General features: G+C 39.3%; 1 protein-coding gene across 14 annotated transcripts in view; it reads right to left on the bottom strand.

The window, feature by feature from the left end:
- RAD51B (RAD51 paralog B) overlaps positions 1–15,280 on the bottom strand; it is a 914,255-nt gene that overhangs the window by 897,243 nt on the left and 1,732 nt on the right. For all 14 annotated transcript variants that reach the window (XR_010151168.1, XR_010151169.1, XM_016926252.4 and 11 more), the window contains exons 2-4: positions 13,133–13,218; positions 11,192–11,305; positions 1,576–1,692 (exon numbers count right to left, since the gene is read on the bottom strand). Coding sequence is in view for 11 of the 14 variants with exons in the window: in XM_016926252.4 (XP_016781741.1) it covers positions 1,576–1,692; positions 11,192–11,305; positions 13,133–13,216 (315 nt within the window). In the remaining 3 variants the exon portion in view is untranslated. The remainder of the gene's footprint in view (positions 1–1,575; positions 1,693–11,191; positions 11,306–13,132; positions 13,219–15,280) is intronic.

The following is a 15,280-nucleotide window of genomic DNA, read 5'->3' as shown; positions in this document are numbered from 1 at the left end:
TGGCCAGGTGTAGTGGCTCACACCTGTAATCCCAGCACTTTGGGAGGCCCAGGTGGGTGGATCACCTGAGGTCAGGAGTTTGAGACCAGCCTGGACAACATGGTGAAACCCCATCTCTAGTAAAAATACAAAAAATTAGCCAGGCATGGTGATGCATGCCTGCAATCCCAGCTACTCACTTGAACCTGGGAGGCAGAGGTTGCAGTAAGCCAAGATTGTGCCACTGCACTTCAGCCTGGGCAACACAGCAAGACTCTGTCTCAAAAAAAAAAAAAAAAAAAGAGGCTAATTTCCCTTTCTTTAAATGTAGGCTTGACTTAATGACTCACTTCTAATGACGAAAAGTGGCAGAAGTAGTGGTGTGTAACTTCCAAAGCTAGGTTGCCAAAGATATCACCACTTCCATCTTGCCTTCTTCAAGACCACTCACCTGGGGGAAGTCAGCCATCATGTCATAAGACTCAAGAAGCCTGTGGAGAGCCTACCTGGTGAGGCACTGTGGCCTCCTGCCAACCACCAGCACCCATTTGCCAGTCATGTAAGTGGGCCCCTCAGAAACAGATCCTACAGCCCCTACCAAGCTTCAGATGACTGCATCCCTCACCAACAATGCTGAGCTAAGCCACTCACAAAGAAACTAAGAAATAACCAAAGTTTATTGTTTTAAGCCACTTAGTTTTGGGATAATTTGTTATCCAACAGTATTAACTAATCCAATAACCTATCACTTCCTAAAAGAAATTTTATCTATAACAGAAAGTAAAAACAGCTCACTTTAGTTTAATACTATAATTTTTCCATATGTTAATAAAATTTCAAATTGTCCTTCCTAATTTATAAGGAGTGATCCTTTTTTAATTCCCCCAATTGTTTCATAATATTATTTCATAATATTTACCACTTTCTTTTTTTTGAGACAGGGTCTTGCTCTGTCACCCAGGCTGGAATGCAGTGGTGTGACCATGGCTCACTCTAGCCTTGACCTCTCTGGCTCAAGGTCAGCCTCCTGAGTAGCTAGGACCATAAGCATGCACCACCACATATGGCTAAATGGTTTCTGGGTTTTTTTTGGTTTTTTTTTTGGTAAAGACAGGGTCTTGCCTTGTTGCTCAAAGTGCTGGGATTATAGGCATGATATAATCATATATATAAAATATATAATGTTATTTATGTGCATACATATTACATATATGACATATGTGTATATATTACATATATGTGACATGTGTGTACATATAAATGTATGTATGCATGTATGTATATATAACATATATGTATGCATTATATATATAACACATATATAAACACACCCAGCAATATTTATCACTTTCTAAGTTAATTCAATGAAACAGCAACCTAAGTAGATTTTAATCAGTCAGCAAGGATTTTGTTTTTAACACCTCTGTTTGCAGAACAACCACACTAAGTACTGAGTGGAGAACCATATCCTTGAAGTACTTATAATTTAATTCAGATTACCATTCCAGAAATAATTTATGTTTTTTAACTAAACTTTTTCCCTAGCTCTGAAGGTTATAGGTCAATGGAAGAAGGTACGAAAAATTTTTCCTTTACCTCTGTGAGGGATCCACAAGCCACACCACCATGCAGGGCTTCGTCCAAAGCAGAAAGGGTAGTAGATAAGAATGCTGGTGAGAAATCAGCAGACCTTTGTGCTTTTATCCCATAAGCCTAAACAAGAAAATGATTAAGTTTTTTTTTCAACCTCTATATATATTCAAAAACATAAACCAACTTTAATTCTCTAAATTTTAGCAATTTTAACCCTAATCCAACCTTTTCCCTTCTATTATTTATTTGTTCAACAAATATTTACTCTGTGACAGGGACTGTGCTAGATTATGGGGATATGACATAAAAGAAAGAGACGTTGCCCTCACAGTCTTATGAAGTCAACCAGGGACTATGAAATTAGGACTAGAAACCAGGCAATTACAACACAATTAATAAGAGATATTGTAATAGGGAAAGTATAACTGATACAGATTTTGGAAACTTAATGGAATTGCTGGATGCCCGTGCTAAAATCTGAAAGAGCTGTTAGGTAAGCAAAGGAAATGTGACTATTCCTGCCAAAGAGGACAGAATGTACAAAGAAAGGTCAAGAAGCAAGAGAGGAAACAGGGACTAACACAAACTGTAAATATACAGTTCATTTAGAATGGTTGAAAGATGGAGTGTGGGTGTAGCACAGCAAGCAATGAGGCTAGAGAAGTAAGCAGGGGCCTAACCATAAACAGCTCTGTTGAAGATGCAAAAAGGAGTGACATGAACAAGTTATTTCAAACTTGGGTTCGTTTGTGAAGAACAGTGTGAAGGAAGGTGTGGTAGGCTGAGAAATGATCCCCCACCCCCACCCCTGGATATCCAAATCAAATCTCCAGAACCTGTCTGTGAATATTACCTTATTTGCAAAATGGGTGTTTGCAGATGTGATTAAGTTAAAGCTCTTGAGATGAAGGGATAATCATGGATTATCCAGATGGACCCTAAATACCCACACTAATAAGAGAGGCAGAGGGAATTCAATACACACAGGAAAAGGTTATGTGAAGATGGTATAGAGAGAGAAGCAGCCACAAGCCAAGGAATGTTAATGGCCACCAAAAGCTGAAAGAGGCAAGGAACGGATAATCCCCTAGAACCTCTGGAGAGAATGCAGCTCTGCCTACACCTTAATTTTGAACCTCTGAACTCCAAAACTGTAAGAGAATAAATTTCTGTTGTCTGAAGCCACCCAGGGTGTGATTTGTATTAGAACTGCCACAGGAAACTAATACAACAAATTATAATTTCAAAGACATACTCAGATTAGTTTGTGAAGAACAGCTTGAAGCTGGGAGATCTGTCAGGAAGACGTTACAGTCATTCCAAAGAAAAATAATGGTAGCTAGAAGAAGGTAATAGTAGTGGGGATAAAAACTTTTGGTTCTAGCAACTATATCTAAACCCAGGTACACAGTACAACAGTCCCCCTTATCCACGGTTTCACTTCCCATGTTTCAGTTACCCCTGGTCAACATTGATCTGAAAATATTAAATGGATAATTCCAGAAATAATTCATAAGTTTTAAATTGCACACAGGTCTGAGTAGCATGGTGAAATCTCACATCATCCCACCTGGATGTGAATCATCCCTTTGCCAAGTGTATACACACTGTAGACACTCCCTGCCCATTAGTCAGTATCTCAGTTATCATCTCAGTTATCAGATCCAAAAAACATAGTATACATATAGTTTAGTACTATCCAAATTTTCAAACATCCACTGAGGGTCTTGAAACATTCCCTGTGAACAAGGGGAGAAACACTACATATATGAAGTTTTTCCAATATAATACAATTCTGAAATTCTCCTTTTTTTTGTTCAAGACAGAGTCTCACTCTGTCATCCAGGCTGGAGTGCAGTGATGCGATCTCAGCTCACTACAACCTCCACTTCCTGGGTTCAAGCAATTCTCCTGCCTCAGCCTCCCAAGTAACTGGGATTACAGGTGCCTGCCACCAGACCCGGCTAATTTTTGTATTTTTAGTAGAGACGGGGTTTTGCCATGTTGGCCAGGCTGGTCTCGAACTCCTGCCCTCAAGTGACCTGACCACCTCGGCCTCCCAAAGTGCTGGGATTACAGGTGTGAGCCACTGCACCTGGCCCGAAATTCTCCTTTCTTATCCTTGGTGTTGTGTTTGTCCACAAGAAATTATACAAAGAATTCTGGTGATTTCATTTGTTGGTTTTGATCATTCTGATGTATTCAGAACTACAAAAGTTAATACTCTATAAGGAAAATTGTTTTTTTAATTACTTTTATTAATCTTCTGGGATATTAAAATTTTACCTGATTTTTAAAAGATGTTTATTTTCTAATGTTCCTTTTATTCTTTTAAGGGCTTTTGACAACCTCCCTTTGTTAATGGTCTGCTTTACATTTCAGTTTAGTTTTGCCTGCTCCAGGGCACTGTCCAGTCGCTATGCTAGGATATGGAGCAAATAACATCAGCTCCTCTTAGATATTGCTGTGATTCAGGAATCATGAACAGTAAGGAAAAGGCAAGGATAGGAAGCTAATGAACATCTGTTGCACATCTACTATGTGCTGTATTAAGTACTTTACATACATTATTTCATTTACACACAGGTATAATTATCTCCATTTCACAAATGGTAAAAAAACTGAGACTAAGAGAATTGCCAGATATTACTGCAAGGGGACAAACAAGAACTGTTGCTGCTTTTTTCCTAAAGAACATACCTAAAGCAAATTTGGAAAGAAAAAAAAAGTTAAAGAAAACAGAACAGTAAAAAATTCCACAATCCTGAGATAACCATTATTAACAATATACACCAAATACCTTTATAACGGTCATTTTTATAAAATTGGCATGTATACTATATACAATTTTGTAGCCTGCTTTTTTCACTAACCATTTATATCCTGTGCATTTCTCCTGTTATTAAAAATTATTGGCTGGGCATGATGGCTCATGCCTGTAATCCCAGCACTTTGGGAGGCTAAGGCAGGAGGATCACTTGCAGCCAGGATTTCAAGACCAGCCTGGGCATCATAGCAAGACCCTGCCTCTATAAAAATCAATAAACAAACAAATATTTTTTAAAGATTTTAGTGCCTACATAATATTCCCTAACATAAATGTAATATAATTTATCTCCTTCCTTACTATTATTATTGTTTCCAATTTTTTGATATAAGAAATATTTCAGTTGGCATCCTTACGTAGACATTTTTTTCTATAACTTATCATCAGGCAACGTGGATGCATGTGGGGATACTTTCTCAAACATGCAAAGGCAGCCCAATCTGTCAAAATTAAAGCACTTCACTTACAATTTTAAGTGTAATTTCTAGAATAATAGATTCGGTAAGTCAAAAAAAGAATAATCAGCTGGGTGCGGTGGCTCACGCCTGTAATCCCAGCATTTTGGGAGGCCGAGGCCGGCGTATCACCTGAGGTCCGGAGTTCGAGACCAGGCTGACAAACATGGAGAAACCCCATCTCTACTAAAAATACAAAAAAAAAAAATTAGCTGGGCATGGTAGCACATGCCTGTAATCCCAGCTACTCAGGAGGCTGAGGTAGGATCATCACTTGAACCCGGGAGGCGGAGGTTGCGGTGAGCCAAGATCGCGCCACTGCACTCCAGCCTGGGCAACAAGAGCAAAACTCCATCTCAAAAAAAGGAATAAAATGAACTAACAGAACAAAACTTCAGAAAAGTAGTATGTATATAAATGAGACAAAGAAGAGTTTTGTGATATGACACTACCAATTTTTCTTCTACTTCGGTGGCTGCTTCTTCTCAGACTCATTATCATCTAATCTGACCTGTAACTGTTGGCATCACTCAGGTTTCAGGCTTAAGTACACTTATCGTCTTACTGTATGCACTTTATAGGCAATCACTCATCCATTCTGATAGCTTTAACTATCATATTTACACCAATGACTCCCACGTGCATGCCTCGCCTTCAAGGTCCAGGTCCATATATTTAACTGCCTATTTCCCATCTTCACTAAATGTTTTATAAACATCTTAAATTAGACAAGTACTGGCCGGGGGCGGTGGTTCACGCCTGTAATCCCGGCACTTTGGGAGGCTGAGGCAGGTGGATCACCTGAGGTCACGAGTTCGAGACCAGCCTGGCCAACATGCTGAAACCCTGTCTCTACTAAAAATATAAAAAATTAACCGGGCATAGTGGTGGGTGCCTGTAATCCCAGCTACTCGGGAGGCTAACGCAGGAGAATCACTTGAACGTGGGAGCCTGGGCCGAGATCTCACCATTGCACTCCAGCCTGGGTGACAAGAGCGAAACTCCATCTCAAAAAAAAAAAAAAAATTACACAAGTACTAAATTGAATCTGTGATCTGCCTCCCTCAAACCTGCTCCTCTTCCAGTATTCCTGATCTCAGGAAATGGTACCACTCAGTTTCTCAAAGCAAAAGTCAGGGAATCATCTCTGACATTTTCCTATACTTCACCACCACCTCAGCCAAACAATCACCAAATCCCATTAATTCTCTCTCCTAGGCTCAGCACAGTGGCTCACATCTGTAATCCCAGCACATTGGGAGGCTGAGGTGGGTGGATTGCTTGAGGCCAGCAGTTTGAGACCAGCCTGGACAATGGCAAAACCCCATCTCTACTAAAAATACAAAAATTAGCCAGGTGTGATGGTGCATGTCTGTAGTCCCAGCTACTGAGGAGGCTTAGGCACAAGAATTGCTGGAACCCAGAAGGCAGAGATTGCAGTGAGCCAAGATCGCACCACTGCACTCCAGCCTGGGCAAGAGTGCGAGACTCTGTCTCAAAAAAAACAAAAATTATCCCTCCTAAATATCTGTCATATTAATCAACACTATAACCTCTGCATTAATAATATAAGTCACCATCACTTTTTGTTTGGAATACAGTAATAGGTACCTAACTAATCTTCATGAATATTTTATTGCTCCTTTTCAATCACTTGTCCATGTCCAAGACTGATTTTCTTTAAAACACATATTACAGTATACCCTTTTATGAGTTTCCCTTGCTCTTGGAATAAAGTCCAAATCAAAGCCCTAATAATCTGACTCCTGCTTACTTCTCTGGCTTCATCTCTTACCACTCTCTTCTTCGTTGTTATGACCCACTCACGCAAGCCCCATTCTCCTTCACTTCCCAGGGCCTTTGCATCTGTTATACCCAACGCCCAATAACTCTTCCCTGCCCATCTCCCTTCCCAGCTCCTTTGCCTATCTCTCACCTATTCATCTTTCATGTTTTAGCTAAAGTATTGCTTCCTTGCAAGGGTCCTCCTGACCCCCAAACTAAGTAATCCCTATTATAAAGTTTCAAAGTACCTTATGCTTTTCCTTCATAGGATTTAGCACTATTATAATTAACTAATTATTTCTGAATTAATATTTTAATGTCTGGCTTCCCCCACTAGACTGTAAACTACAAGAGGGCTGGACTGTATAAACTTGTTCACCATGATAGCCTTGGTGCCTGACAAAGTACCTAATACATGCTTGACATTCAGTAAATACAGGTCAAAAGAATAAATGACTGAATAAATGAGCAAAAAAAATTTCCTGAAGAAATGAACTAAAACTAAGCCAATGCACCAACAACAGGCAAGCAGAGAGCCAAATTATGAATGAACTCCCATTCACAATTGCTACAAAGAAAATAAAATACTGGGCCGGGCACAGTGGCTCACGCCTGTAATCCCAGCACTTTGGGAGGCCGAGGCGGGCGGATCATGAGGTCAGGAGATCGAGACCATCCTGGCTAACATGGTGAAACCCCGTCTCTACTAAAAATACAAAAAATTAGCCAGGTGTGGAGGTGGGCGCCTGTAGTCCCAGCTACTTGGGAGGCTGAGGCAGGAGAATGCCGTGAACCCAGGAGGCAGAGCTTGCAGTGAGCCAAGATTGCACCACTGCACTCCAGCCTCGGCGACAGAGCAAGACTCTGTCTCAAAAAAAAAAAAAAAGAAAGAAAGAAAAGAAAATACCTAGCAATAAATACAGCTAACAAGGGATGTGAAGGACCTCTTCAAGCAGAACTACAAACCACTGCTCCAAGAAATCAGAGAGGACACAAACAAATGGAAAAACATTCTATGCTCATGGATAGGAAGAATCAATATCATGAAAATGGCCATATTGCCCAAAGTAATTTATAGATTCAATGCTATTCCCATTAAACTACCATTCACATTCTTCACAAAATTTTAAAAAGCTATTTTAAAATTCATATGAAACCAAAAAGGAGCCTGTATAGCCAAGACAATCCAAAGCAAAAAGAATGAAGCTGCAGGCATCATGCTATCCAACTTCAAACTATACTACAAGACTCTAGTAACCAAAACAGCATGGTACTGATACAAAAACAGACACATAGACCAATGGAACAGAAGAACTCAGAAATAAGACCGCACACCTACAACCATCTTATCTTCAACAAACCTGATAAAAACAAGCAATGGGGAAAGGATTCCCTATTTAACAAATGATGCTGGGAGAACTGACTAGCCATATGAGGAAACTGAAACTGGACCCCTTCCTTACACTTTACACAAAAATTGACTCAAAATGGATTAAAGACTTGAATGTAAAATCCAAAACTATAGGAAAAAAAACAAAACCTAGAAGAAAATCTAGGCAATACCATTCAGAACATAGGCACAAGCAAAGATATCATGACAAAAATGCCAAAAGTAATTGGAACAAAAGCAAAATTGACAAATGGGATCTAATTAAACTAAAGAGCTTCTGCATAGCAAAAGAAACTATCATGGTAGAAAATGGGAGAAAATTTTTTCAATCTATCCATCCGACAAAGGTCTAATATCCAGACTCTATAAGGAACTTAAACAAATTTACAAGAAAAAAAAACCCAAACAACCCCATTAAAAAGTGGGCTAAGAACATGAGCAGATACTTTTCAAAAGAAGACATTCATGCGGCCAACAAACATAGAAAAAAAAAGCTCAACATCACTGATCATTAGAGAAATGCACATCAAAATCACAATGAGATACCATCTCACACCAATCAGAATGGCAATTACTAAAAAGTCAAGAAACAACAGATGCTGGCGAGGTTGCAGACTAATAGGAATGCTTTTACACTGTTGGTGGGAGTGTAAATTAATTCAACCATCGTGGAAGACAGTGTGGCAATTCCTCAAAGACCTAGAGGCAGAAATACCATTTGAACCAGCAATGCCGTTACCAGGTATATACCCAAAGGAATACAAATCATTCTATTATAAATATACATGCACACATATGTTCACTGCAGCACTATTCACAATAGCAAAGACATGAAATCAACCCAAATGCCCATCAATGATAGACTGAATAAAGAAAATGTGGTACGTATACACAATGGAATACTGTGCAGCCATAAAAAGGAATGAGATTATGTCCTTTGCAGGGGCATGGATGGAGTTGGAAGCCATCATCCTCAGCAAACTAATGCAAGAACAGAAAACCAAAAACTGTGTGTTCTCACTTATAAGCGGGAGCTGAACGATGAGAACACATGGACACATGGACACACGGAAGGGAACAACACACATTGGGGCCTGTTGGAGGTTGTGGGGGAGAGGGAGAGCTTCAGGAAGAATAGCTAATGGATGCTGAGCTTAATACCTAGGTGATAGGATGATCCGTACAGCAAACCACCATGGCACACATTTACCTATGTAACAAACCTGCACATCCTGCACATGTACCCCAGAACTTACAATAAAAGTTGGAAAAAAAAAAAACTAAGCCAGTGTTTAGGGCAGTGCTGAAATATAAGGAATGCTACAAGAATGAATGTAAACCATAGGAGAAAGATGGCTTCTTGAACTGTATTTGGAATTGTATTAAGATGGCAGCTGAAGGTAGTGATGGAAGTAGAAATTAAAGTTGAATTTCGGGACCATGCTCTCTATTTATTAACGGGAAATATGCCACGGATATTGACTAATTAGAATGACAGATGACAAATTAAAGGTTTTTCTGGTGCTTTACAACCTTCAAAATAATAACAAGTTAATTTGAATCTAGTCACAGAATCATTGCATAGTATTTTAACTTCTGTTTTCTCCCATAAAAGAAAGCTGTTCAAGCAATGAAATCAATGATAAAGCTAAGACTAATGCAATTTCTAACTCCAATTCTGATTCTCCTTCTGACTATCCTGTCTTTAAAATATTTTCCTCAGATCACAAGCTAAATCTGAACAAAAGAAAATATCTGTTGTTTGGCCAGGCACAGTGGCTGATGCCTGTAATCCCAGCACTTGGGGAGGCCGAGGTGGGAGGATCGCTTGAGCTCATAAGTTCAAGAACAGTCTAGGCTATGTGGCAAAACCCCATCTCTACAAAAAACACAAAACGTAGTTGGGCATGGTGGTGTGCACCTGTAGTCCCAGCCACTCGGGAGGCTGCGGTGGGAGGATGGCTTGAGCCCAGGAGGCGGAGGCTGCACAGAGCCGAGATCACACCACCGTACTCCAGCCAGAGAAATAGAGCCAGACCTCATCTCAAAAAAAAAAAGAAAGAAAATATCTGTTGTTCAAATATCTGTTCATTGTTTTTAGAAGTTTCCAATGACACTAACATTCCTTCCTTCTCCCCTTCTTCAGAGAATTGTACTTCATTGTTCAGTGTTCAGTAAATTTCAATATAAGGTAGTAAGGTAAGAAACTTACAGTCCACATAAATAAATACATTTGCAAAGCACCGAACAGCATTTTAGGAAACTCTTACTGTGAGAAAACAAGATATTTCTATCATGCTCCAAATCTACATTTTGAAAAGCTACAGTCATGACACAAAAAGTCTGAAAAAATGTACAATTTGATGAGGGCTTTTGTAAAAGACTTCAAATTTTCTTAAGAGTAAAGGATAAATTTTTAATTACCTTCTATTCAATCAATAAGCAACTACAAGTACAATTATGTGTACTTTATGATCTAGAGCAAGTGATGATGGTAAAGGTCAGTGTATCAAAGAAAGGGGCATTCTAAAATTAAGATTATAATTTAACTATGAGGCCATCAAATACTACCTAATCAATCAGAGAAAGATGACCTTTTGAACTACTGCTATTGGCTATAGAAAAAAAAATAAAAACTTTCTGTTGCTCCCTAATTCCCATATTTAGAAATTGTCTCCCATGAGTTTATAAACTACATAAATTTTTCACACATAGACTAGGCACGGTGGCTCACGCCTGTAATCCCAGGACTTTGGGAGGTCGACGCGAGCAGATCACTTGAGGTCAGAAGTTTGAGACCAGCCTGGCCAATAAGGTGAAATCGCATCTCTACTAATAATATAAAAATAAGTTGGTAGCACCGTGCCTGTAATCCCAGCTACTCAGGAGGCTGAGGCAGGAGAATCGCTTGAACCCAGGAGGCAGAGGCTACAGTGAGCCGAGATCGTGCAACTGCCCTCCAGCCTGGGCAACAGAGCGTCTCAAAAAAGAAAAAAAAAATTTTTCACATGTATTTTCCTTAGAGAACTAACTTCTATAGTAGAAAACTCAGTATTTTTGAGGTACTCATCTCTATTTCTGCATATGCCTCATCCCTAAAAAAACATGTTTAATGAGATGAGGAATCATTCATAATCAAATCATAATAAAATATAAATATACCGTTTGCATCTTTGGGGCACAGGCCCTGCTGACCATACATAGAAGTTCATGGACACCTCGATAACTCAGACCAGTCACCTTCATAAGCTCCAGTGGGGAAAGACATAAAAAGTCCTAAAGAAACATAAAGAGAGTATTTTAAACATATATGTGTAACAAAGATACTAGAGTTAAAAGGAAACCTTCAATTGATACTGCTTATGTAGACAAAAGTATAATTTATCGCAGATCAAAGATTTATATTCATTGTAGTATTTTCCCCATAAATATGCCTTAACTAAAAGTTGTAATGACACAAACTTATCTTCTAATTATCCTGTTTAGTTGGCATATACCAGAGGATACACCAAATAATATCACATAGCACCAGCATCCAATCCAGGTGTGTATGAGCGCTACACTTGTGCCAAAAAGAATTTGGGTATAAATATATGCCCAGAAAGTGTCAGGTTGAAAGAGTTTCTTTTTTTTTTTTTTTTTTTTTTTTTTGAGACAAGAGTTTTGCTCTGTCGCCCAGGCTGGAGTGCAGTGGCACGATCTCAGCTCACTGCAACCTCCACCTCCTGGGTTCAAGCGATTCTTCTGCCTGAGACTCCTGAGTAGCTGGGACTACAGGCACTCACTACCATGCCTGGCTAATCTTTTTTATTTTTAGTAGAGACAAGAGTTCACCATATTGGCCAGGCTAGTCTCGAACTCCTGACCTCATGATCTGCCCACCTCGGCCTCCCAAAGTGCTGGGATTACAGGTGTGAGCCACCGTGCCCGGCCGAAAGAGTTTCTTTCTAAGCTAGAAGTTCACTCAGAGATAATATTTCGTAGTTGAAAAAGAATGAAACTGACTATAGGATGAAATAACAAATTTCATACTTTTAAGAATGTTTCCGAGTATAAACATGCAAATAATTAAATGTATAACAAAGGAACCGATGTTATCTTTAACACAGAAAGCAATTCAAAAAAAAAAATTGCAGAATGCTCTGTGAAAATGTCTTATTAAAGATAAAATCAGGCCAGGCACGGTGGCTCATGTCTGTAATGCTAGCACTTTGGGAGGCTGAGGGAGGCGGATCACTTGAGATCAGGAATTTGAGACTAGCCTGGCCAACATGGTGAAACCCCGTTTCTACTAAAAATCCAAAAATTAGCTGGGTGTGGTGGCATGTGCCTGTAATCCCAGCTACTCAGGAGATGGAAGCAGGAGAATCACTTGAACCGGGGAGGAGGAGATTGCAGTGAGCTGAGATGGCACCACTGTACTCCAGCCTGGGCAACAGAGTGAGACACTGACTCTAAACAAACAAACAAAAAAAGGATAAAATCCTAAGATAAAACCTTAAATCTAGCCAGGCACAGTGGTGTGTGCCTGTAATCCCAGGTAGCTGGGAGTTGAGGCTGGAGAATTTCTTTAGGCCAGGAGTTCAAGATCAGCTGGGGCAGCATGAGAACCTAGTCTCAAAAACAACAAAGAACAAAAACAACCAACCAAAACCTTTAAATCTTATTTACCCTGCTAAGGAGGATTTGCTTCACCACCTTGCTTAAAAATGCAAGATCCGCTCTATATATTTCTCATGCTCCATCAATAAGAAAATGGTCTATTAATTTCTTTTGCTTTTAAGAGAAATGATACATGTTGAATAGTATCTCCGCATTTGAGTCCTATTTCTCATGTAACTATAAAACAGTAAAGCTGTTACTTCACCTTATGCCGTGACCACTTTCCCCTCAAAATGCAAAAATACTAAATTTGGGTAAATGAAATCGCAGTTGGAAATGCACCCAAGGAGGCTTGATATTTACAATTAGCCTATGGAAAAGCACCATCATTTATCTTTTTTTTGTAAGCCTACATTTTCGTATTTCAAGTTTAAGAGGTATTAAGATATAAAGTTAACTTGTGCATAAAACTTCTCAATAAAAATGTTAAATAAAATTTACCTGACAGGTAAGGATCTGATGTCTACTCAGACGGTCACACAGCTCTTGTGATAAACCCACTCGTTTTAGTTTCTTGCTACCCATGCCTCCAGATCCAGCAAAGAAAAGAAGAACCATGAAAAAAACAACAGAATATAACATAAGTGATAGTGAATAGGCTATCCAAAACAAAATTTAAAATTCCTCAAGTTTCTCCATATGCAAAATGAAACATATTGTGTTAAAAATATTACTGATAAAGGAATGCTATAGAACCTTTTTAAATGTTTTAAATAGGAGGGACAATTGTTCGTCAAACAGGCACATAGAAAAACAAGGCAACCTCAAATATAATTTCACACAATTAATTGATATTTACTACATGAATATAGTACCACTTCACATTTGTAGAGAGAGCATCTTAAAATGTTCAATGCATGTATAAATTTTATTTGGAAATGTAATTAACTTTCAAGGCATATTTCCAAACAGAACTACTAGAAAGTCTATTGCACTGTAACAATTTACATTGCACTGTAACGGCAATAGGTATATTTATGGAGCACCTACCACATACCAGGCACTGTTCCAAAACTTATCTAAATTATCACATTTAATCTTCTCAATAGCCCTAGAAGGAAAGTAGATTATTGGCCCCTTTTTTACATATGAGAAAACTAAAGCCTGGAAAAGTTAGCTAGTCCGTTGTCACCAGAAAACATAAATAACTGATCCAGAATGTGAATCCAGGCAGTCTAATTCTGAAACCTATCCTCTTAACCATTACACTCTACTGCAAGTCCATAATCATATTTAACTCTTCCTTTTTCTAGGAGTCAGAACACACCTTCTGAATCAAATGAGATTTTATCACTGCAGTATTAAAATGTTCTTTTTAAATATATATATAGAGAGAGAGAGAGAGAGAGAGAGAGACAGGTCTGGCTCTCTCACCCCAGCTGGAGTGCAGTGGCTCGATCTCGGCTCACTGCAACCTCCCCCTCCTGGGCTCAAGCAATCCTCCTACCTCAGCCTCCCAAGTAGCTGGGACCACAAGCATGCACCACCATGTCTGGCTAATTTTTGTATTTTTTGTAGAGACAGGGTTGACACCATGCCTGCCCAATTTTTGTATTTTTTGTAGAGACAGGGTTTTGCCATGTTGCCCAAACTGGTCTCGAACTCCTGGGCTCAAGTGATCCTCTCGCCTTGACCTCCTAAAGTGCTGGGATTACAGGCATGAGCGATCAGACCTGGCCCAAAATGTTCTTTATTACACTAGCTGCTTATATTCTCACATGCAGTTAAATTTCACTATTGTACCTTGCTAGGGGTAAATGAGGCTCATGAAAGATTTATCTTCACAGAGCTAAAAAAGAATTACTGTGAGTCTCTTAATGCATACAAAGGAGAAGCTGTATATCTCATTGAGATGGTAAAGAAGTATCCTCTGGAACGAACTGAAACAGGAACTCTTCATGGATCCAAGGAATAAAGCAATATAGTTATCAGAAAAGAAGTAACATTTTGGAATGAAAATATATGTATACTGAGAATGTATATATTTATTTCCAATACCATGGCCCAAATTTCTATTTAACACCTAAATTCTCTGAATCAGACTGAATCAATCTCTCTCTCTCTCACACACACACACACACACACACAATATACATACATACACACCTCTCACAAACAAAAATACATCCTCCTCATTTCTCTCTATGGGAATTTGTTAGCAATGACTTGTTTCCCCCAGTAGAAAACCAAGTGATACCTGCTATAATATTGCCTAGTGTCTTTTCAGATCAGGTAGTTTCAAGTAATGACACCATTTAGACTGATCAATTCAATTTAAAAAAAAAAAAGAAGAGGAGAAAGAAAAGAACCATAGGCCACACAAGGTAGCTCACGCCTACAATCCCAGCACTTCGGGAGGATAAGGCAGGCAAATTGTTTGAGCCCAGGAGTTTGAGACCAGCCTGGGCAACATAGAGAGAACCTGTCTCCACAAAAAAATACAAAAATTAGCTGGGCATTGTGCCGCACACCTGTAGTAGTCCTAGCTACCCAGGAGGCTGAGATGAGAGGATCACCTGAGCCCAGGAGGTCGAGCCTGCAGTGAGCTGTGGTCATGCCACTGCACTCTAGCCTGGGGAACAGACTGAG

This window comes from Pan troglodytes, chromosome 15 (genome assembly GCF_028858775.2).
Source record: "Pan troglodytes isolate AG18354 chromosome 15, NHGRI_mPanTro3-v2.0_pri, whole genome shotgun sequence".
Lineage (NCBI taxonomy): Eukaryota > Metazoa > Chordata > Mammalia > Primates > Hominidae > Pan > Pan troglodytes.
This window is presented reverse-complemented; position numbering and strand designations above follow the sequence as displayed.